The following is a 26,118-nucleotide window of genomic DNA, read 5'->3' on the forward strand; positions in this document are numbered from 1 at the left end:
TCTAATGGATCCAGACGGTTTTTGCAAGGTTCTGGGAGACTTTGTGGCTGGCATTGTTGGTGTTCCTGTTGAACCCCAGGTCACCCTGTGGCATATGGAGATGATTGAGGTGGTTAACACAGTAATTCCCATGAACTCTCTTCTCCCTCACTGAGCCTATCCAGCTCCTTGGTATACACCAGAGTGGTGGGCGATGGAGCAAGAAGGCAGATGGCTAGAGCTCAGATGGAGCAAAACTCAGAATGAACCCAACCGAAGGCAGCTTAGCACCCATTGCTATTCTGCAGCAGTGAGGTGGCAAAGAGATCGTCCTTTGCCACCTCCATTGCATCCTTGAAATGTCATCCAGTGGAGCTCTTCCATGTGGTTTGGGGCATTCTGGCCTGAGCCAAGACAGCATTGACCTCTTGCTGACCCATTGTGACAAATGCACATGACACTTTGAGGATAAACTTGCTTGGATTAATTGCAAGTTGGACACCAAGGTTATCCCATTTCCATCAGCAGAGGTGTCCAGTGCACTGCCTGGTCCCATCTTACTGGATGCATTTCAGCTATTGCAGCCTGAGGATGTAGACAAGGTCCCTGGTCAAGTCTGCCCCACAACCTTTTCACTCAACCCTTGCCCATCTGATTGAGAGATCAAAGGAGGGGATCCATCCCTAGATCCTGGAAGTGGTAAATGCCTCCCTCAGAGAGTGCTGTCTGCCCCTCTAAAGACAGAAGTGGTTACCCCACTTCTTAATAAGCTACAGCTGGATCCAGAGGATGTAAATAATTATTGACCTATAGCCAACATTCCCTTCCTAGGCATGGTGATTGAGCAAGTTGTGGTCAGGCAGCCCAAGCACACTTGGAGCAAATGGATTATCTAGATCCAACTCAATTGGGCTTTAGGCCTGGTTTTGAAACAGAAACTGCCTTGGTCACCCTGTGGGATGACTTTTGCCAGGAGACAGAAGAAGCGCAACCCTGTTGAATCTTCTGGACCTCTTAGCGGCTTTTGATACCATCCACCATGGTATCCTTCTGGACAGGTTGGGAAGGTTGGAAGTTGGTGACACCACTTTGTGGTGGCTCTGCTCCTACCTAGCCAACTGTCACCACTTGGTGAAGCTGAGGAAGAGCTCGTCTGTGCCATGGCACTTATGCCTTCAAGTTCCACAGGGCTCCATTTTATCCCCCATGCTCTTTAACATCTACATGAAACTGCTGGGAGAGGTCAAAACCAGAGATTTAATCTAGGTTTGACAATTATTGTTCTAAACTGGTACCTTGGCTCTGGATGAGGGCCAATAAGCTGAAGTACAACCCAGACAAGTTGGAGGTGCTGCTGGTGGAGAGTCCATTTATCTGTCCAACTGGGAAATTTTCAACCTGTCCTGGATGAGGTTGTGCTCACCCTTAAGCACAAGGTTCATAGCTTGGGGGTACTCCTTGAACCAGAGTTGTCGCTTGTCTCACAGGTGACCTCCATGGCCAGGAGCACCTTCTATCAGCTTAGGCTAAGATCATCTACATTATTCCACTGTGTTTTCTTTGTGCATCTTGTATTACTTGGTTGAAAAGAAAGGATTTTTTAAAAAAGAAATTCAGCGAGTGAACTTAGGGATCATTACCTTATAACTCATGGACATTTACCACTATTGGGCAAGGATGTCTGTGTTAGCAGGTTATTTTTTAAAGCTTTATTTAAAAATATGCAGAATATTGACAATCAAATTTTTTAAAGCTCACAATCTGTTTTACAAAATAAATTTCTCTTACTTATTATAACAAACACAAATAACAACATAACATCTTTATAAACAAATTATCATAGCCATTTCCACAGAGGACTTCACACCATGTAAATTAAGAGCTGCAAAAGGTGGTGGCAGATGACGATTGCTATCTTGTTATCTTGTTCGCAAAATAAATAAATGGTTGCTCTGGCGTATAAAAGGTCTTTAATTTCATCTGTTTTTTCTCTACACCTTCTGCTATTACTATATGTCAAAACTCTTGGAAGTAAACTTTCAGTAGTATAAAAGTATTGGTCTTCTATAATCTTCCTAGAACTAAGTTCACTGCCACCAGTAGAAAAAAGTATTTATACTTTAGCACCCAATTATTGTTATCAAAGATATTTAGGAAACTAAGAGTCACATGTTGGGATTCCATATTTGGTAATTCCTTAAAGTTCTTAGCGTGATCTTCAATAGCCACTGGATATGTCTACCCCAGTTGGGGGGAGGGGGATTTTTTTTGCCCATATCCAATATAGCAGGGAGAAAAAATTTGTTACATAGAACATTTTAGGAGGTATCATCTATGTTTAATTTACCAATGCCTCTTGCTGACATACAGGTATGTGAGGGGATGTCACACAGCGGTGGGTAGAGACCTGTTCTCCCCTGCAGAGGATGGCAGGACACGCTCCAATGGTTCCATTTGGATGCCAGGAAGCACTTCCTGACAGTTAGGACCCCGAGGGTGTGGAATAGGCTTCCACGGGAGGTGGGTTGAGACCCCATCAGTGAGGGGGTCCAAGAATAGGCTAGATATGCACATGGTGGGCATGTCGTGAGTGGAGCAGGCTGGAGCCAGGGGTCAGACTAGATGGCCTGGGAGGACCCTTCTGACTCACTCTGTTTCTGTGTTTCTACCAATGTGCATGTAAGAATGAAAGATTGGTTTTTGCCCTAAGCCAAAGAAAAGCTAACCTTTTTCTGCAAGCTTTTTTTCCCATGTTGCTTTTAATCACTCTAGTTTACTGGAAGCATGATCTGACACATTCCCAAATACAGCAGCCACAATTTCTGGCATATTTGATGTTTCTCTGTTGAATATTTACTCAAAAGGAGATAATGGGCCACTTGTTTGCTCTTTACTATCATCTGCAAAATGACTAATCTAGTCAAAGTGCAACCATTTCCTGTGGTTGTTCTTGGATTTGGATGAAAGACAAAGGGTTACTATGAACATAAAGGTTGTACATTCAATATAGTCCCTTTTCTTCCCACAGGCTAAAGCAGTGACATTTGCCTTCAAGATGGAAGCAGCAAATGGTCAGAGGAGGAAGAAAGACATAGCGGCTATCAATTTTATAGCCCATATTTCCCTTACCACTAGTGACCAATTACTGAATAGATCTGACACTGATTTTATGACCTGATATATTTTTGATGGAAGGAATTCAAGACTATGCCATGATACTGCATTGGGGTGTTTAACTCCATTTTTACCCAGAGTTTGCTTTGGACACTCTGTATAATCAAAATCACTTGCTTTAGTTGCAAGGCATGATAACCACTGTGTACATAGGAAATCCCACCTTGTGAAGTCTGTCTATGCAAGACCTCTTTTAACAGGACTCTGTATTTTCCTTGTGTGTAAATGCCTCTAATAATTTTTCTCACCTACCTAACTCCTTATATTTCATGTCTATAGGCAAAGCCAGGAATGGATAAGAGAATTTTACTATCAGATGCATTTCCACTGTCACTATGTGGCATAGCCTGGAGATGCTAATATTCTTCCATCTTTTCATAATTCATTTCATGTGTGTTAATGCTGGGCCATGGCTGGGCCCTTTTAATTAGGAAAAAAAGTTTATTCGGATTCCTAAATACTGCAAAGATTTGCAAAGTGAAAAATGTGAAAGTTTTAATTTGTTGTTGAATGTCTATGGACAAGTGCATTGTTTAATTTCTATACTGCTTAATAGTTGAAGTTTTCTGGGTGGTAAACAGGAAAAGTATTTGTTCATGAAAACCATTTTTAATTCAGAATAATTTATCTTAACCCCAACACTCTGCAATAGATGTAAATGCTGCCTGGAATATCTGGAATGACAATACTGGATCAGTGAGGACCATGGCTACATCATCCACAAAGGTTGAGGTGGTGGTATATATTTCCATTCTTCAGACCTATGTTGTATGGATTGACAATAAAAATAATTGCTAGAAGCTCAAAGCACATTCTTGTTTCATACATCTATGTAAAGAGAGATATGGAGCCTTAAACTGTATTAATAAAGCCTTGCCCTGTTTGCATTCTGTGAAGCAATTCTACTCAGAAATGCCACTCCTATCTGCCAATGTTACAATGGCCAATGGTGTTTTAGAGATTATACTTGCATGTATAGCCTTATTATTACATCTCCATGCTGGAGTCATACTTGCCTTTTTTGGCATCAAGCCAGCATAGTCTGGATATGTGTGTGCACGTGCGGGTCTCTCTGTGTGAAGGTAGTCATAAAAGTATTAAGCTTATTTGCTTGTGTGACTCTACAGCTTTTTATATCTTATTTAATAGTGCAATTGGCTTCTATGGTTGAGGCAGACTAAGGTCCTTGGGCCCATTACAATTATTAAAATGTGGGATTCCTTTCATGTGTTGGGGTTTGATCTCCCACTAACATTCCATTAAAAAGTCCTGCCATTTGAGGAACCAGAAAGTAATTTTTAATTAAAAAATGTTGTGAAACTTTGAGGGCCAGGAGATTTATTTTGTTTGAGCTCCGAAATGGTTTGATACATTTCCTCCAGAGAACTGGTTCTATTTAGGTCTGTTTTGTGTTACTCAGATACAGGCTTGACATTACTTTTAGCTATGTATCTGCCAATTTTTGTTTCTTTGGTTGCTCAGAGGTGTATTAGTCCTCATAAAATTTGGCAAAGGTAACATTGATAGATTAATTTCAATGTATTACTTCCCTGTCTCCATGTAATCTTATTAGAGGGCATTAGCTACCAGTGCAAAATTTTTGTTTGTTTGTGTGCTTTATTTTATTCTTTATTTTATTTCTATACTGCCCACTAGCTGCAGCTTTCTGGGTGAACTACAACAGCATGTAAAATATAATATAAAATAGAAACAATAAAAACATCATAAAAGATAGCCAAACTCATAACGTTTTTCCACATATAAATGAGTTGCTATATTGCAATATAACTGTTTTTATTGTTAGTAAGACATTCCCTTTCTAAACATAAGGTGTTCTAGTAATCTAAAGAATGCAATGTCTGCTCTTCCTCCAGAGGAAAGGTTAAAGGTAAGAACAGACTTATTATATCCAGCCTTAGGAACTTGAGTTAAGGAAGCTATCCAGCTGAGACTGTATAGACCTTTGGTTTTCCTGGTGATACATTGCCACTCAAAATATACTTCTCAACATCTATTAAGAATTAAATATCATAAAATTAAAGTAATATAGGAAAATATATTTTGAAATAATAGTATAAGAAATAAAAATTAAATGGATTGCAGCATTGATAAAAAATAAAAATATGTATAGGTTATTATTAGAAACAGATTCCTTCTTCTATAAGTTTGTAACAGACATGTGATAATAATAAAGAAGGCACAAACATCAGTGTAATTCAGCTATGCCTATTCTTAAGTTATCAATTCTTGTAAAACTCTGACTGAAAAATCCAAAGGTAAATTGTTTAGAAATTGTTTATAATCTCTCATTTTTCTCCACTCCCCCCCCCCCCCGCTTCTCTTTTCAGGAAAAGAGATGGTTCTTTCATGCCTACATAAGGTAACAATCACAGAATCAAGATGAAGAGTCACTCCTTCAATTGTCCTTTACCATTTTATCTCTCTTGCAAACTGTCAAACTGTTGAAAATAAAAATCACCGTTAAAAAAACCCCAGTTTGTTATCTTGCACTCATTTTCACTTGAATTCTGAAAACATATCTAAAGAGCTAAAGAGACTACTACTCTCCAGAGAGAAGAAAAAAGGGGGCATGGGAAGAGAATCTTTGGATGATTTGCATTCCTGACAAATCTCTAAATAGGCCAATCTGTTTTATAGACCATTAAAAACTATTTTTCATAGAGAAGAGTTTTAAGTAACTTCATACAAAAACTGCTGAAATTTGTCATGTTTTCATGGCATTGTTCACTCAAAACTGTATATAATCCACTGAAAGCTACATATCCCCTTTACATATTACTTTTTCTTTTGGGTGGTAGTAAAACATCAGGATATGACTTTTGTACTTAGCACCAGGAGAGCTATTAACTCTTCTGTTGTTACTGTTGCATGATAAGCAAAGAAACGCTTTGAAATGTAATCTTCTGTTATTCTTAAGAGTCTAAAACAAAGGTTAGGCAGAAATACTGTCCAATAAGGAAAACCCAAGGGACCACCCAGCAAACTCTCATGAAGTACTTCTGGATCTCCATCTTTCAACTCTACAAATATGTAGGAGTTTCAAATTGCTTTCAGTGCCACTGTATTCCCAGGGAATGGGTTATGCAGTCTTTTCTATGCAAGAAAAGCCCTAATTAGCAGCTAATACATCTGTAATGAACAATCCCCTGTTCATCCATCACGTCTTCTATGCTGTCTCCCTTGCTTTCCAAAATGGTTTTCCAGTTACTGCCCAGGACTCAAAATGGAAGACATTCAGATTATACTGTTTTTCTCCCCTCCTCTTTCCCTCCCTTCTCAGATGGCTGTTAAAATTCAGAGTATCTATTTACAATTCCATTGCATAAACTACTTCAGTGCCAGAAAGTAGGAAAGCCAATACAACACACCTTATCAGATAATTAACACTCTTTGAACTTACTGTGTTCATTTCCCACTGATCTCCCTACTTATATTCCCTTCCTTCCCCAGTCAGCTCTCTGTTTCTGTGTACATGCATATCATTCCCTGGAATTCACTGGAAAACACTTTCTACATCTTATGAACTGCAGTCCACAAAAGATTATCCCACAACAAATATGTTAGAAGACACTGTTGATTTATCTAGTGACTATGTATATAATAATCTGTATTGTGGCTATTTATTGATATAAATATTGTTATGTCACTGTCTTCGAAGAAGCTCGTGATTGAAATATATCTACCATTTCACTATTTTATAAGGTTATTTTACCATTCTCTAAAATAGTTTCTGGGCTCAGTCATACTAAAAGGAGACCCAATGAAATCAATGAGACTGACTGGTGCCTAAGTTGCAGAAGATCTACTGCTTAATTTTGCTAAATCTTCATCCAACCCAATCTATTTTTTCCCTAGCATTTTAAGGCTTTGCTTCTTTTTTACTTCTCAAATAAAGCCTTCAGCCATTTGTAACTTCTGTTATTAATTTAACATTGCTATCAGTGTAATAAGAAAGTATTTGTATGGATTTACTATTAAACTAGGAAACAAACAAATCCCACAAATAATTTTACATTCCATACATGCCTTTGTTATAAAGTGTTCCTTCCACAAACATCCCAGATAAATCAAACTACTTATTCTTAAGTGGCCTGGTAATTGTAGTCATTCTGATCTTAACTCTTGTAAGTACAAACATTCTTGGATGGATGAGACCGATTATCTAGACCCAGTTCAGTCTAGGTTTGGGCCTGGCTTCGGGTTGAAACAAGCCTTGGTCACCCTACCAGATGAACTTTAATGGGAAATGAAGAATGAGACTATGTAACCCTTGCTCAATCTTTCACTGGATTTGGTTACCATGGTATCCCGAATTGACTTGAACATGAGCTGTTAGAAATGGTCATTAGGGGTTATGGAGTGTGGTATCATCATATGTTGATGACACCCAACTGTATTTCTTTGACATCTGAAGTAAGCCCTTCATGCCGGGATAACGGACTGAATAGTAATAGGCCAGAGGAGGGCTGATAGAATGAGACTGAATGCTGGTGCTTGCCCGCACCCCCAAAAAAGTATTTTCATCTTATTTTTTTATCAATGTGTGGTGGTGGTAATTCTTTTTGATATGAGAACATGTACTGATATTTTCCATTTAACATTATTCTTTGTGTTTTTGTACTGTATGCTGCTTCAGTAAATTCCTTTATTTGATATATAAATATATTAAACAAGCAAATAAGAACTAACAGCTTTTGAGATCAACTTTGGTACCTCTTCACCTCTGATAAACTTTGATCTTTTGCAGAGAGATTCACTAGTGTTGGTGCCAGAGCTGTAGTTGTGGAGTTGGACCTGGAAGCAACTCTTGGGTTACTGGAGTTGAAGCCAGTAAAAATGTACTGACTCAAATTTAAATTGTAATATAAATATAGGCTAAAATTTCCTATTTCACAAATAAAAATGTAATTAACCTACTTTTCACGTTACATTTTCAGGATATATTTTAATTTCATATATTAGTGAAAGTGAAGCCCCATGGGCAAAAAAGTCTCAACAAAGTTAGCTGTCTTTGAACACTTTACAACAGATGTGAAATATTATGATTGTCCATGTATTATACAAAATGAAGATTATGGTTCTGATAAAAATGCACCTACAAGAGCATCACTTTTAAAAAGACACTTGCAGTGTTTTTTTAACTTAATTACTTTCTATCAATATAGGAAATAAACTATTAGCATATTTATTTCCTATACTGATATCCAAATAAAGGAGTTAGGGTCAAAGTTGTTATTTAACAAATCCACAGCCCTGGCTGGTGCAATCCTACCTGCACACTGCTTGTTCCACTGTTTTCAGTGGATCTGAGTATGTACAAACTGGACTGCATTTTGGAAGAGAGAGCAAAGACTAGAGCTGCACATTAGGAGTTTTTAAAGTTGAAATGTCCCTTCTTCTTCCTTATTTTTGGTGGCACTATGCCATTTAACATCTATACCATATCTACACTTCAGCCCAGAGCTGACGTTCCTGAGTGCTCATTATGCTACTGATAAACGTTTCTATCTCCTTTTCCATTTTCTTGACCCTTGTCACTGAATTACTATGTGAAATGCTTGGGAAGGAAAGAAAATATACTTTGCTATAAGTATGTTCTGAGCAAAATCAGTAAGAAAATCCTTGAAAACTATATATAGGTTCCTCTGTTAACAGCCACTCAACTCAACTCAGCCACTCAAATTCTACAAAGATATATATAAAGTGGCTATGAAGCAAATAGAAACAGTAAAGGAAACCGTCTTGGCTTTTTGACCTCCCTTCTGCAAGCAAATGTTCATGTAATCAAAGCACAGGATACAAAGCAGAGATTTATACCTAAAAATCCAGACTCTAGTACTTTTGAGATGAAGGTGGGGAACAGAATATATCTCTTAGAACATAAGGAGCTATGCTGGGTCAGACCAAGGACCTACCTAATCCAGCATTCTGTTCACAAAGTAGCCAGCTGCCCATGGGAAACTCGTAAGTAAGACATGTGTACAAAAAACTCTTCCACTCATGTTCCCTAGTTTACATAAGCATACTGCCTCTTGTACTAGAGGTAGACAGAAGCACACACACACCTCACAACAACTTTATTGACTGGCCAAATAAATGTATTGCCTTGCTATGAACTAATATGCACATTCACACTCACACACACCCCTTAAAGTGACTCTCTAAAATGACCCCCACACACACCACCCAGAAAGATTCACTAGGAAAATGTACTATTTTGTGCATGTTTTGCAGATTCTCTGGGTGTGACATATAGTATTCTCATGGACATAGTACAATTCCCAGCCAGTCCACTTCAAAAGTAGTTGAGATCAACACCACTTGTCAACGCTGCCATCTTCCACAGATGGTTGATTTGATGTAGGTGCATCTTCCGAAGTCTCAGCTGGAGCAGGGGGAACTCTAAATATGAGAACATAAGTGAAAAAAATGCAGCATAACCAGAAAAAATAAATCAACCTAGTATAATTCTTAGGCTATTGATAATTTCACAGCTTAGCACTCCTTTGTCAACTTTGTCTGCACATCAGTTTCCTCACGACCATAATGCTGCCAAATGGAAAGACTCAAGGGCACATTAATTGATGGTTCGGATCCATTACAGCAGCAGAAAGAATCAGAGAGATTATATTACCTCAATTTGGTGGTAAAGTGGTAGTGCTATAGCTAGAGCTAATTTATGAAGTTAATTAAACACAAGGATCTCCTTTCAGAATGAGACAGGATGTCTTTATGATTTAAGAGTTCTATTTTTCTCTCTGAACCATTAGAGAAAAATCTACTGTGAATGCAGAAATTTGATCCAATTGAACTACAAAGTCTGACAAAACCAAGAGAAGGAGGTTAGGGCAGACAAATTCCCTTGATTATGGTGACTCCTATATATTTACAGATGAATATGCACGAAGAAATACATATACTATATATTACAAGAGAATAAAAACCTATTTCTGTTTAAATTAAATACCTACAATCATAATCACAGGTACTGTTGACTCTAGGTCATATAATTTTCTGTAAGATCCATATCAAAGGATGGTTCAAAGTATTTATTGTCTACATGTTGTCAATCTGAGGCTAGAATAGGAGTTATGGGAAATGTGAGGCTACCACCAAAAACAGAAATTCTGTGTTTCCATCTCTTAAAATTGAGTGACACTATGCTCTGAGTTTGTTTGTCCTTTCAAATGGAACCAAAAAAAAAAAAAAAAAAATGGAGAGAAGGAAACTTGGACTTACTGATGCTATCACATGGCGTGCATTACTTTACTAGACATGAACAGGGCAAATGTAGGGTAGCACAAGGCTACTGCTTTCACTGGCAACAGAATGTGTTCTAGACTTTTGCTTATTATTTTGCTAATAATTAATATTATCAATATTGAAGAAATTTAATAATAGAGAGGCAAGCAGCGTAGGAGAAAAAAGTGTACGTTGTACAACTGCTGTTCATTTTTAAAAACAACATACATTATAAAATTCCAAAACTGAAGATACTAGAATCTCTTTAGTGAGACATTGCTGTTCCCACATGCACTTACTCACCCAGACCCTCATGGAGTTTTGAAATTCATGCTTATTTCACAGTAAAAAATCTGTGGCCTTTTCTTTTAGCAATATGGCTCTCTCAGACTCTTTGAAAAATAGATTGGTATGCTATATTCTGCATACTAATTACTTATACTGAATGTAAAAAAATAAATGCATAGTCTATACATTTATCCCACAGGCTTTCAAGAAAGTTGCCTTCTAAAGCACATCTACCAAAGTCTAAAATAGTCTTATAATGCTCACTTATTTCTACAGAACTTAGGACTTAGTCTTATTCACATAGAACATTCTGATATATTTTTGGAATATGCTTCACATAGAAAGTATCTATGCTGAATAGATACTAGTTAGTACCCCAATTATATACACTGAGAAGGCCCCACTGTTGATTTTTGAAGAGTACTTCTAATTATGTCCTATTGATCAAGCTTTCTAATAGCAAATTCAACAAGTTGGTGCTGACAGGACTGTAATCAAAATAAGATCACTAACGAGAAGGGGAAGATAGCAGCATGTCCGGAATATCTTCCAGATTTGCATAAGCCCCAAAATCTTTTTTAAAGGGGAAAAAGCAACTGTCAATGAATATTGAGCATGCTCACTAGCCACAGAATACAGAAAGGCCACTGGGAAAGACAAACAGGGGAGCGGAGAGGCTTGTCCTACTGGACATTGGTGTCTAGTTCAGCCCCTAAACATTAGCACTTCTTGTAGGTGAGAGGATACACAATAACCTTTTGTTACATTTCAGACTTGTTTCTTATTTCTTTTTAAATTTTATAACCCACCCATCCATGACTAATTAACATCATCAAGTAAGTCGACAATTATGACTGAAGTAGAGATTCAGGGAAAGAAAAGGTCCTTTTTATATGGTACTGTTGTGTCATGGATGTTTCTTTCTTTTGTGATCCACCTACACTGTTGTGGAAAAGTTGGCAACTAAGTGGGTGAGGCCATGAGGAATGTATTTTGTTATGGAATTGGTCTCTTGCACCAATTCTGTGGTAAAGAATGATATCCCATTTTGTGGGTGGGAGATTTTAACAGAAAAGCTGATCCTTCAGTTTGATAGCAAAAGGTCAACAGAATTAAAAAAAATCAAAGCACACAGTGGATGCAAAAGCAGACTGCAGCAGTCAAGGATATGAAACAAGCTTTTTGGGTGCTTATGTAACTACTAATATCAATGTACACTGCTAGCATCATTAGTCTAAACACTAAAATCACTGAACGCAGAACATTTAACTGTTTTGTCTTGTCTCTGATATGCTGAGTTCTTCTGCACAGTGAGGAAGGATTGCAACTACATGCTGATTAGTTGAAATTAATAATGAAATCCAGCCTCCTGGCCTCTTGTTCCTGAAAGTGTCCTCAGGGATGTAAGTCACAATCCTACAGAAACTGTAAGTGGCAGAATCTCCATAATTTATTATTTATATAATGCCTAATAAGTAATAGGCACTATGAAGATTTTTTAAAAAATAAATAAATTCCTAATTTACAGGCTCCCAATCTAAAATTTATAAGACAAAGGAAAGAGAAGCTGGAATCAAAAGGGGAAAATTTTCACAAAACAGGAAAAATGAAAATCTAATAATCAGCCTACGAATAGTATTTTTTAAGCCTAACTACACAACAAAGAGAGATGTAAGAGGGAAAAGAAGATTTTAAATACTTTCCTAATGCGAGAAAAATGTGAAATCAGCTGAATATTTAAAGGAAGAGGGTTCTGCACACAGAAGACACAACAGAGAAATCATAGACATGAGAAAGCACATAGGAATGAAATTTCAGCAAGAATATTAGTACCCAGTGAATGGGGAGACAAAGAAGGAAAAGACAGGAAAGGCAACAAAAACAAGTAAGAAAAGGCAAGATCATAAAGAAATTCAACTTGGGAAACTTTATATGATACAACAGAGGAAGCCTACAAAGATATGGCATGACAAAAAAAAAAGATTAAACAACTAGAAAAGCTGACAACAGAGATAATAGATTAAGCTGAGAAACAGGAAAACCAATAAACAAAACACAGAAGTCAACATAACTGTGTATTATATTAGTGTATTATATTTTAATTGATGTTTTGTGAGCCGCCCCGAGGCTTCGGCGAATGGGGCAGCATAGAAATTTTCTAAATAAATAAAATAAATAAATAACAAAGAAAAAGAGTCTGAACAAAAGCTTTACCAGGATAAGTAGCTTAAAATGGAAGGATTTTGCAAATGTAAGTATGAAATAGACAGAAAACTTAGAGGAGAAATGCAGAAACAATGCAAGTGAAGGATAAAAGTTAAGGCACAGATTCACGAAAGCTAAAGGTTTATGCTGCTTGAGAAATAGGTGAGAAAAGTAAAGGTTTAGTATACTAAATACTATCTTCTGCATATTAAATTTGGAAATATCTGTAAGTGCACAAAGGGGGGAAGAAGAGAAGGAAAAGATAATACTGAATACTGTCAGTGTATCCAATGTAATATAGTAGTATTGCATGCCAGTGCAGCACAGTGATTAAAGTACTAGACTTGATATCTAGGAAATCCTGGTGGTGGTGGTGGTGATGAACTGAACTCCTGGGAGAATGCAAGAAAATAATCAAGAAGAAAAAGAGTCATAGATGGAAAAGAAAAGAAATTCTAAAGAATCAAAATTCTAAAGAAAGGTCAACTACATTGAAAGCAGATGAAAGAGGGACAAGCATAAAATAGAAAAGAACAGTTTCTGACAGAATATAATTTAAGTTTTTAAACAGAGCATTCTCAGACGATTAGGAGTTGAAAGCTGCACTGAAAATTGAGGCACTGAGAATATACAATCTGTTCACATAGGTTGGAAATGGAAAAGAAAGAAGAGAAATGTGTAATCTGGTTTGAGGAAGAAATTTGGAGCTCAAAAGATTCTTTTTAATATGGAAAAACAGCATTGAAAAAAGAAAAGGAGCAACATTAGAGGCATAAATTGGATAAAATGAGGAGAAATAGAGAACCAGTTATTCTGGTAAAGTGAAAGAGAAAGGCAATAACGAGTAATGAATAAAAAAAACTATATTAACAAATATGGGCAAAACTATTGGAAGAGATTAAGGAAAGAATTAGCAAAATATTTAATATTTATTTTACTTACTTCATGTCTGCAATGTCTGAATAGTCAAAGCTGTCTGAGAGTTCACAGCAATTTACAACAGGCACAAAGGAACTGATTGGCAAAATTAATGTAGTAAATAGACATGGGGGAGGGAGGAATTGACATAATGAATAAAAGTAAAATTGCTTGGCGTAAAATAAAGATGATTAGGAAGAAAACATTAATTTATAAGGAGCCTAATCATATAGTGAGGTTTGGATAGAGATATTCAGTTGGCTCTAATGCAGAAATAGTAATAGCATATACTAGGAAACAACAAAAGCTGATGAAGATTTGGATGAAGAATAAAAAAAAAAATGAAATGTGACCAAATACGAAAAGCAGAACAAAAAGTAGCAGACAGTGAAATCTAGAAACATAGAGAAGCTGAAAGTGTTTAGGAAGAAAGGAAGCAAAGAACTTGATAAGGTTCTGAAGAATGAATATATCAAAAGGTTTGGAAACATAATGAGGAAAAGTGGAATATAAGAAGTTAAAGAAAATTATACTCTGACACAGTAAAAGAGTCTAAAAGATGCAGTATTAGTACTAGATGCAGTGCTAGAAAGAAATTACCAGGTCTAAGATGTGACCAAAGAATGAGGTAGAAAATAACAAGTAGTTTAAAAAACAACCAAAACAAAGTACAATACAATCCACAAAAAATGAGAGAATGTAAATGATACAGAGATGATTTGGAATGTTAGTATATGTAAATGTTAAAATCAACAAGAAAAAGTACAAAAGGAGGAGGTGGGGTGAGAAGGGGAGGTTAGAGAGAGGGGAGATGAACAGGAATCAAGAGGATGATAAATTGCAGCATTATATAACTTTAGAAAAGTAAACTTCAGAAACAAGGAAGGAGTAAAGGTGGAAAAGAAAGAATGTGCAACTGACAAGAATATGAAACTGACCAGATGAAGAGACTTTATACAATTTATAAAGTTTTATGAAAACTATGCTCTGGATCCCACCCCCTCACTCCTAAGCCCCAGGTCTGCAGTCCTGCAGGTCTCCTGTATTTCTATAGTTTATCCATTCTACCTTGTTCAATTTTCACTCGGTTCTTAATTTTCAACCCCCTCCCTATTACATATTTTGATACTGAACATTAGCTGAAACTCTCTTGTTTGTAGAGCTAACACTCACTCTTCACAACTCTCACCAAAAGCTCCCCGGCATCTTAAGCACTGTGAAGTCCAAGCGCTTTCTTTCAAGTCTAATATACTTCAACCTTGTGACCTCTTTTTCCTTTCTCTTACTTCTTACTTCGTCAGTTCCCTATCTGCTCTGCATCTTTTTTCAGCTGTCTTGTCTATGACTTCCGTATCACTAAGGTACTGCTGGAACCTCCAAGTTCTCTTACTACTTGACAATGCTACTACTGTACCTAAACTTCGTTGGTAATTCTATCAAAACTGAGAATATTTCCTTCTTTCATGAACCTGGATAGCAGGCTTTCTGACAACTTGTTCCATGAGCAGCTGGCAAGTCTGTAAATCTTTTTACAAACCACACCAGCTTGGTCAGAAGCAAAATAAAAAAAATGTGCCTTTAAAACCTTGGAGAATCTCACATTGTGTGATTAAAAGCAAACCAAAGCTGAACTCCAAAATTGGGCACACTAGTGCTGTGGCTTTTCACACAGGAACAGTGGGTGGGTTCCCATGTAACAACAACCCAGAATGGAACCTTCCTAGCAGTCACTATGAGTCTGACAGATGATCCATCTTATCATGGCTCCTGAACCTCCCTCTGCTTTCCCTTCCTGGTGATATCTCAGGAGACACTTTGGGAGCAATAAATGCCCTAAAAGCCATGACTGCAAGCCATTTCCAGCTCACCATGTCTGTCACTTGTTGATGGGTACTGTCATCCAGGTCTGGATGACACCACAATCCATCAAGAGTCATACAAAATACCATTGGTTTTTATTGTTGTTGCCAACCATGATAAAAAGTAGTGACTCGTATCCACAACCAGTTTTCCTCAACAGGACAAGCAACTGTGATGATTTAATGATGGTTGTTTGTTGTGTTGTTTGCATCCCACTCAGTAATTTCTGTTGCTGTGGGGCTCTAAGCTGTACTCAAGAGAATCACTCTATGAAAAAAGTTCTGGTTCTGTTGAGAATATAAAAACATCTAAACTAAAGCCATCAGCCTTTGAAACATGAAATACAAGAACACTACTTGTATTGAAGAGGGGTTGTTTTTGGCAGCAGTCCAACAATACCTATAAGTTCTATTTTGGGGCTCAGGTGAAGACAAGTAGAAAACAAAAGTTTTCATGACAAATATATGTGGATTTTAGAAAAGAGCTTGTTTGAGTTAAAGTGTTTTAGTAAGTGGAAGCATCAAGAATATCCTGCTATAGATCCACACTAGGGTCAATCCTAGAATGAACCCCAACATTTCATTAAAAATATTTTTAAATGATGCTTTATTTCAATGAAATGTTGGGGTTCATTCTAGGATTGACCCTAGAGAAGGATGTAGAAAGGGAAACACAAACATGAAATTAAGAGCAGTAAAAGCTTCTAAAGCCTGAATGCCAAGTTAACAAGAACAGGAACAGCTTGTGCAACAGAACAACAGATACACATTTATTTTTGCTACAAAAGCAGAATTACCCACAAATGGTGGCCACAATACACTGGCATTCCCTTTGTAAATATTGCACTGGGATTTCCTATTGACCAAGTAGCCTAAAATACTTACAAGCTCCTCAAATGAAGAACTGTTATTTTCCATTTTGCATCCCCAAACAAAACTTTTTCACTGATCTCATGGCCTCCAGTGTTCTTCAGTGTCAATTCACAGTAGAATACAGTTCCTCAAGCAGGAACATTAAACATAGCCTCAGAATTAACTGTATGCAAAATCCCGAACTTAATCATTTTCTTTCAACATATATATGTGGGCCATTTGGTAATTCATGTACACGGGAGCTGGTAAGTACAGAGATCAGGCCAGAAGGGGTCACGCTAGTTTTGAATATTCACATAATATAGCAGAATACCATTACAGCAGACATTCTAAGCACATCTCACCCCAATTTCAGTCATACTCTGTAGTTCAGATCTATTGTGAGGTTGTTTCTCTACTAATCAAATGCCCCTGCTTTGTTGGTAACCAGCAAGTGGAAAATTAGAAAACTGGAAGATAGTTATTCTTTCCTGTCACTGCTTTACTTTGTAATACATATAAAGTATTGGAGTCAAAAGCTAATTGATATTTCTCATATAAGGATCACACACTCCTTTCCCTCTTTCCTATTTAACACTTTAGGAAGTAACTCTGGCACACTGGTTTTACTAGCTATGGCTAAAGTTCCAAGATGAAACTTATATGCATCATCAGAAGTAGATTTGCAATGTGTGGTTGGAGTTAATCATGATTAGTGAAAATAGTGATGCATATTGCAATGCTAAACATGGTTAGATTAAAAAAAGGAAGTAGGATGGTTGCCTATGAGAAGAAGAGAGAAGCAGCATGGGTTCCACGTGTCCTGACCTTCTACAGACTATTAAATACACACTAAGCTGCAGACAGCAGTGGAAATGATTAGGCAACACAGAAAAAAGGAGTGGCAGTTCAACAAATCAACACAGAAAAAATGGTGCCAGCAGTATAGTCATAAAGCTTGGATGGTAGGTACGGAGAAGTGACTAATATCACTCATCAAACTCTAAATGGTAGAGGCCAAGTTCAAGAAATTTGGTGAAAGAAATAATAAGTAGAAAAGATTTTGACTCTGAATGTAATAAAACCAGGCAATTTAATTTTTTGTCACCGTAGGCTGACTCACAAAATAAGATGCTCATTGGAAGCATTTATTTTATGAGCAAAAATGAGACTAAGAGCTTTCCTATATGAAACTTTTAACCTGCCAGTTTACCAAGGATTCTGCTTCCCAATTCTTTGTGGCATTAAGATTGGCTCCTTTACACATAGCTTTTCCTTGGCATTTTCTCTCTTTGCCTTTCTATATGTTTCATTACACAATCATCAGGCATGGTACAATGGCAATCCACAAATTCACAAGGCTTTATGTCACTATTCATAGATATGCCAGGCTTTCCTCATTAGGAAAAGGAGAGTAGCACTAGAATGGGTGCAAATAAAAGGAGAGGCCTGGATGACAATGACCTTATGTAAAGCAAGACAAACTACTGTAAGTGAAAAATCATAAGCACATAATAAATACATCATGTAGAATGGCTCTGAATTTTTGAGGAGCACATCAAAAGGTGTGGGGGATCAGTGCTATGTTATGGAATGTCCTGTATATTTTAACATGCGTATTTAGAACAGAGGAATTCACAAGTTCTTACATTCACAATTATAACATAGTTTGTGACTGATCTCATGTCCCATAATCTAATTTCTATAGCTGAAGAAACACTACTTGTTGCCCTTTGTAAGAGTACTTTTCATTTCTGCAAGTACATTATTACACATAAACTGCAAAATTTAAAAATGAAACTGAAGACCTGCAACTTCAGAAAACAAATGGTGTGTTCCTTTGAATGGATTCAATAAAAAGGGGTTGTTAATGCTTCAGTTTGATGTATGGATTTGTTCCCCTTACTTTCAATTCAGCAAGATGAATAAGATACCTTTCAGCCCCAAAATCCAGAACCCTCAGAACTAAAAAAAAATCAGAAATAAGTCCATGTTTAGTGTCCAGAAGACGAATGTTGCATTTCAGTTTTATTCTTTGGTAAACAGGAAAAGATTTTTTTGAAATGACGTTCTATTTTCTGTGGCTTTGGCTAACCAGGATTTCTTAAAATAAATAGCCAAGTGAAGAAAAACGAAGGTACACACACAGACCAAGATGGCCTCAGTTAACCCCTTTTACCAGAGACTAATATGACAAACCATAGCTTACTTCTGTGCTTCTTTCCATTGAGTGGGGATGACTGAACAGAATCAAAACCTAACAATATCAGGTAGATTTCTCTCTCACATTTATCATGCCACTTTATTTGTTCGGTTTTCCAGAGCCTGTAATTTATAATGAATGAAGAGGTCACTAGTGAGGACCAGATGTGGCTATTAACTCAAGATTCTGCTGACTGCATGGCATTGGTAAATTAGATTCTTTGTGATTGTCTGGGCAGTGTCTGCACTTTTAATATTGAATGAACGACTGTGTTATCTTTTTTTCCCTTCATAAGGTAGAAAAGTCTGGGGGTTAAAAAAGACAGAGTCCATAAAAAGCTTTTTGGGAAAACAGGAAGAATGAATAATACCACTGCATTGCTGTTCCTGAATTCAGCCTTCTAAATCCCATTACCAGCTCTTAGATTATCGATACTATGCTATAACTCTCTTGTAGATGGTGCTTTGCTTTGTTTGAAATTAGAGGTTAAATTGAACATGTTCTGGCAGTTCAGCAGTCAGTTTTCAGCATAAATATCTCCTTGTACACTGCCTGATTTTGTCTGAGCATTTTATAAGCATCTTTCCAAATGAACATCAAACATAAATGCTTCTTTCCCATTTAATTTGGCAGTAGCTGTATTTTGCTGATGCTAATTGTTCACGCTTTTTGCTTTTTAATAAAGACATTTATGTCCCTTCCAAAATGAAAGCGCAATCAGTCACTTCATCTAGCATGCTGAAGTTGCAATTTTGTCTTTATTTGGTGGGCAACAGGCAGAGATAGTAACTGCTACGACTGCAAGGCAAGAATGAAAATGGCTAGAAAACAGATATGCAGAGAAGAAAGGTTATCTACAAAACATTGCCCTGCAATAATCACATGAAAATACAGGAAATTGCTGGCTTGGGTAAAAGTCTCTCTTTAGTATGAATATTCATGAAAACAGCAAACAGTAATAGCTTGTCAAGGTTGGGTTCTTTCCTTCTACAGTCAAAAAGAAAGGAGGACTCTTATTATCATAAAAAGGAACCAAACCATATAGTAAGGTGTGGCTCTCTAACCCACTACCCTGAGCATGATACTGGAATAATTACAGGAAAATAAAGTGAAATTTATTGATTTGTTTGATCTGCTTCTCTACCAAAAGATGACATTCATGTTTGCTACAGCCTTGAAAGACTGCAAAATGCTTATGTTTTGTCACAGTGTCCCAGGAATAAAGCAGGAGCAGTATCATCTTTGACAGTTGTCATAATAACTTTTTAAAGGCAAACTAATAAGAAACATGAAATTGGGAGTCACCATTGTGTTCATGTGCAGAGTTATCACATATGTCTGCAAGATATTGATTTATTGAAAGTATTCCCATCCTCATTTTCTACTGCTAAGATAACCAAGGGGGTTAATGTAATGAAAAAAGTCACTAAAACATATTATTTGATACATCATACAAAACAATCATCTCAGCATAGACACATCTGGACAGCAGTAACATAACATATAAAAACAGAAGCAGACAATAAGCAGGCCAACTATTGATCTTCCAACATCTTCAGGAATAAAAAATAATAATGATTGGGCATTCAGTAGGACAAAGAAAAGGAAGAGTGGGAAACTTCCCAGGGGAAAAGAATTCCACAGTCTGAGGCAATTGCCAGGGAGATCTTCCTACATATAACCAGTCAATCCACCTCACATATTTCTGTTCCTTAAAGATAACCAGTCTTTCACAACAGCCACATTCTTGTACAAAGCAGCTCATACAAACAATTCTTTGTTTGAACCTAGGTTCCCCTTTGTACACTGGATTTTTCAGGGAGTAGGCGGATAGCAACCTGAGCAAGTACAACTCTTATATATGTGTTGTTTTCTATATGGGTTGCCAAGACAACTACTTCCTATTGACATTTTATTGGATTTGCCTGAGCAAAATAACAAATCCAGCAAACAGAAGAGTTTGCACTTTTCTTTGTGGATTAGTAAGCTATGCTTTTTCATTAGCGCCATCAAAGCAACAAATATATTACTTTTTTAGGAGCATAATATGGGTGAGAAACTCATAGTCCTTCTCCCAGTAAAAACAGCAATACACACGAATGGTAACTTATAAAGTCAGTTAATTCCTGCTGCTATCTGTACATATTTCCAAGAGAAAAAATGAACAATTGCACCTGATGTGATAGAAAAATGCAATATTACATTTTTAAGAACAGTGCAAGAGTGTGTTATAATTTATAAGATGAAAACGAAGCCCTGAAATTACATTCAAAAGCAACTTCTATAGGGAAAAACATTTCTCTATAGGACAATCAGTATGTTTTACTGCAAAATGTGCTAGCTGCTGCAATCTATCGAACAAAGCCTGTCAGAAACGTATATTTGAAGCAGGTCAATTCATTCAAAAGCTCTGTGAAAAATTCACTGCACAGATTCCAGAGGAATGAGCAACAAAAAGATAAATCAAATAAAAGAATAATGATAAAAAGCTCAATACATTCAAGCAAGATAATATTAAAACCATGGATGGTTAACAAAGGACGACTTCCCAGAAGAAACAATAACTTCAGCAGATACTGAACAAAACAGTGTCACAGCCTGCCTTACCACAAGAAATGGGGAATTCCATAGCAATGAAGCCAGCACACTGAAGGCTCTACACCTCACATGTCCACATGAAATAACCAGAAGAATGTCCTCCAGCGACCTCAGTGACTAGGTATGTTGGTAAGAAAGAAAGTGCTCTTTCAGATCTCCTGGACCCAAGTTGTTTAAGGTTCTGTCACTAGTATCAAAAATCCAGCCTAGTAATGAATAGGCTGCCAGCACTGTTTCTTCAGTAAAGGAATTGCATGATTTACTTTATTTTGTGATGAAAAGGGGAAGCTTCCAACAACAGCATTCTGCACTACGAGAGGCGTTCAATGTATTCACGGTATCGGGTTGATTTGCTATTGATGTGGGTAATTTAATTATTTCATCAGCTAATGACACTATCTGAGGGTATACATGCAAAATTTCAAATAAGTGTGATCATTAGTTCCCTAGTAATCCTCAGTGAAAGATGACCATGATGACTGACATGACAATGTTGAAGAAAATCGAGCACCGCGCTGTGATTAAGTTCCTTACAAAACAAGGAAAAAGTCAAAAAATCATTCACGAAGGGATGGTGGCCATTTACCAAGACTCTGCAACTTCATTATCTACTGTTCAAAAGTGGCCAAGTGAATTTAAAAGGGGAAGAGAAAGCATTGAAGACGACCCTCGCTCGGGCGGGCTGGTTACTGCCACTACAAAAGAAAATGTGAAAAAAATTGAGAAACTTGTATTGGAAGATGCCCAAATAAAAATCAAAATGTTAGCAGAGATGACAAACCTATCTGTTGGTACCATATTTACTATTTTTCATGACCATCTTAACCTTTCAAAGATCTGTGCATGATGGGTGCCACAAATGCTCATGGAGCCTCAGAAACAAGTGCGAGTCGAGTGCTGTAGGGAGTTTTTAGAGCTCTGTGCTGAAGATCCATTGAGTATTTTCGACCGGATTGTTACTGGAGATTAAACTTGGGTTCATCACTATGACCCTGAAAGTAAGCAGGAGTCCATGCAGTGGCATAAAAAAGGTGCTGACCCTCCGAAGAAATTCAAAGTCACTTTATCGGCCAGAAAATCATGGCTAAAGTGATCATGGTCACAAAGGAAATTTTATTGATCGAGTACACGAAAAAAGGTGAAACCATAAATGCAGCATCTTACGCAACCACTCTGCTTAATTTAAGAGAAGCAATTAAAGAAAAAAGGTGGGAAAAACTGACCGCAGGTGTGTTGTTTCTTCACGACAATGCGTCCGTTCACACTGCGCGTGTTTCGCAGGCTGCTGTGCGAGAATGTGGTTTCGAAGAAATTAACCAGCCACCCTATAGCCTGGACCTGGCCCCCAGGGACTACTACCTATTCCCGAATTTAAAAAAAGATCGTCGTGGAAAGCGATTTTCCGACGATGAAGAGGTCAAGGCAGCAATTAACACACATTTTTTAGACAAGGAAGAAGGGTATTTTTTACAAGGAATTGAAAAGTTAATTTCTAGATATATTGAAGTTATGGGGGATTACATTGAAAAATAAAAATTATTTCAATTTATTATTCCTTTTTCTTTATGCTGATACTGAGAATACATTGAACACCCCTCATAACTCCAGCTTCCAGAGCAGCGTTAAGGGAAGTCCCACATAGAGCAGATGCCAATGATCCATTATTGAGGTTACTAGTGCCTCTATCACAGTGACAAAGCTAACCCTGTGGCTAGTGAACCAATCAGAGATGTAAAAGGCACTCTGAGCTGTCTTAATCACTTGGGACTCACAGACTGAAACTGGAATTGTCCTATATTTGACTCCATACAACTTGCCTTCATCTCTGACCAGTTTCCCAGTAGCTGCCAATGAAATGCATTCATACAACATGATGCTGCCACCACCACCACACTTCATGGTAAGGATGGTAATGGATTTAATAGTGCTCCAGGGAATAGAATCACAGATTTGCATAGTTGGAAGGGGTCTATAAGGCCATAAAGTCTGTGCCCCTGCTCAATGCCAGATTCCAAGATAAAGCATCCCTGACAGATGGCCGTCCAACTGCCTCCAATGTAGAATGTTCATATGCAGTTGGGAAATTTTTAAATAACCCAACCCTGATTGGTACTTCTGCATTACTTTATGCCAGAGTTATAGTTCCTTGATTTTCATTATGTTGCTTGTTTATATATGTTCTCCAAAATACACTGGGGATTCCAGAAACTGATATTGCAATATTAAGTGTCAGATCATGGAATTGCACAAGTATGGACTCCATTCAACTACTGACAATATGTGACTCCTCAAGACAGTGGGTTGCACCTCAGTTTACTTAGACATGTAGGAGCAAAGGCAGAAAATACTTACACAACCAGAAGTTCCTGTTACTTTTAGTTTACTTAGTTTTGTACCACAATAAAGCATTTTGCTTCATCACAATGTTGAGTTTCTTATGTATATCAAGTGGTAGCAATGTGAATTAAATCTATGTCAGTTCCAAGTTATAATACAACAAGATGTGGAAAAGGCAAACAGTCAATACTTCTCTATTAACTGTAAACCTCTAAAACTTAAACAAGATTTGCTAAAAAGGCAATCTTTAATTAAATGGATGTGGTTTAAAATATACAAGAAATACAAGTTTTTGCTGAATAAGATTTTAACCTAAATATAAGTAACCTAAATCCTTTAACACTTCAGACACAGATGCCAATACAAAAATCCATTGATGGGACAATCCCATTCAGTGTTCTATTCCTACTTAAAACTCTGTGGATCATATTTAATCACTGGTAAGCATTTATACACCTGGATTGTAAGTTGATATATTTGATGAACCTTAATAATTCTTATAAGGAAAGTAATTCTGAAACTGCAAAAGCAGCAGGGCTAAACCTAGATTTGATAACTGTTTCCACCTGCACATACTACCATTCAGACATTGCTGAACAAATCATATTTAGCATGCAAAGTGGAAAATGACAGAAACCCACTAGCAGATCCAAGGTAAAAATTAGTTTACCCTTCCAAGTCTGCCAGACAAATGTTTTCTTACCAATTTTAAAATCTCTCCAAAATACTGTATTTGCATAGGAAAATGGATCAAAACTGTAACTGATGTGTCTTTGTGTATCATGCCTCTCTTGTTGCCATAACCAGGGGAGGCAACTTATTTGTTTCAATGTGAACATTGGAAAACCGACAAGTGTGAAAAGTCTAATCTAATATTGGAAAAAAAGTATTTAGTACAGGTCAATAAGTCATACAGGTAGTATAACCCAATAGTATAAAGAAAGATTGGGAAGGCCAAATTATCCAAAGTGGTGACCTTTTCAGAGATATTCATGGTAGAATAAAATCCCATAAAATTTATAGAATGAAACATTAAGTTTTACAAATTCTTGGCAGGTATATATACAGGCAACCATGTAAAACAAGCACATCCAGAAATAATATTCATCTCAAGAGTAATTACCTTACCTCATAATCTCAATTTACTGTACTCACACAAACTCAACAATTTCCATACTGGATCCTTGCTCATCATGTCTTTAAAAAGCCAGCAAAGAGGGAACAATCAGCTGGCCAGTGATCAACATCTCTTTGTAAAAGGAAGTAGTCCTATGCCACCTAAAACAAAACCACCCCTTAAGAAATCAGGCCTGGAAAATCTTAATCTTTGTCTGATACCAAATGTTTCCTGAGCAAATTCTTGAGTAGGTTGTAGCCAATCAACCCCAGGCCCTCTTGGATGAAAAAAAAATATCGGGATCCATTTCAGACCAGGCTAGGATTTGACATGGAAACAGCTTTGGTCACCCTGTATGATGACCTATGCTAGAAGAGGGTATTTGTGAACCTGCTTAAAGTCCTGGACCTCTTATTAGCTTTCAATACCATTGACCATGGCATTTTGTCTGAGGTGGAAGTGAGGGATAATGTACTGTAGTAGTCCCATTCCTATTTAGACGCCCAGCTCCAGAAGGTGGCCCTTAGAAAAGACTGTTTGGCTTTCTAGGATAGGTTTTGTCAGGGTCAGATCTGTCCTCCATACTGTTTAATATTTAGATGAACCCACTGATGGGCCATGCAGAGTTCTGAAGAGTGTGGCTATCAGTATGGAGACAGCAAGCTGCTCTACTCTTTCTCATCTCTATCAGGTGAAGCTGTGTATATGCTGAATCATTGCCCGGCTGTGTCAACGAACTGGATGAGGGCCAAACCTCAATTCAAGCAAGACTGAGATGCTGTTAGTGGTTTTATTTATTTTATTTAGCTTTTATAGTCCCTATTTTACTAAAGGAATCTCTAATGGGGGATTATTTCTTATTGTCCCACTTAGTTATTCTAGCCAAGGCTATTATTGGCTACCTCAGAACTAGCAGTACTTGCAAAAAAGAAATTGACACTGCAAACAACCATCCCTGAAAACGCAGCAAGAACTCACCACACTTTGATCTTAGTAAACCTTGATAATTGTCTCTGCGTATGCAGCATGCTATGCATGCTATAATTCTTTTTAATGTTCTGCCAATGCATTTATATACAAACCTTATCTTGACCTACTTTTGCTATGACTGGACACTGATAAGAATTTCACAGTATGCCAAGAAAGACTGATAAGAAATTATTCATTTACACAAGAAAATATCCTATACACCAATACATTCACCTATCTTTGACTTAAATTTTCAAACAGGTTTTCTTTCTTCTTGCTTTGTCTTTTGACTACAATTTCTAGTCCAACTTCCTGCTTTTTGTGATCTCAGCCACTTATATCTGTGCTTCCAGGCA

General features: G+C 37.2%; 1 protein-coding gene across 6 annotated transcripts in view; it reads right to left on the reverse strand.

Moving 5' to 3' along the window:
- The window catches only part of ARHGAP26 (Rho GTPase activating protein 26), a 304,078-nt gene that overhangs the window by 46,451 nt on the left and 231,509 nt on the right, over window positions 1-26,118 (reverse strand). Inside the window, exon 22 of one of the 6 annotated variants that reach the window (XM_044454234.1) lies at window positions 4,933-9,576. The exons of the other annotated variants lie outside the window; for them this stretch is intronic. Within the exon in view, the coding sequence (XP_044310169.1) occupies window positions 9,486-9,576 (91 nt within the window). The 3' untranslated portion in view covers window positions 4,933-9,485. Of the gene's footprint in view, window positions 1-4,932; window positions 9,577-26,118 lie in introns of those variants that run through there. 6 annotated transcript variants of the gene reach the window in all.

Source organism: Varanus komodoensis, unplaced genomic scaffold, assembly GCF_004798865.1.
Source record: "Varanus komodoensis strain SLA01 unplaced genomic scaffold, ASM479886v1 scaffold7_3, whole genome shotgun sequence".
NCBI classification, from domain to species: domain Eukaryota; kingdom Metazoa; phylum Chordata; class Lepidosauria; order Squamata; family Varanidae; genus Varanus; species Varanus komodoensis.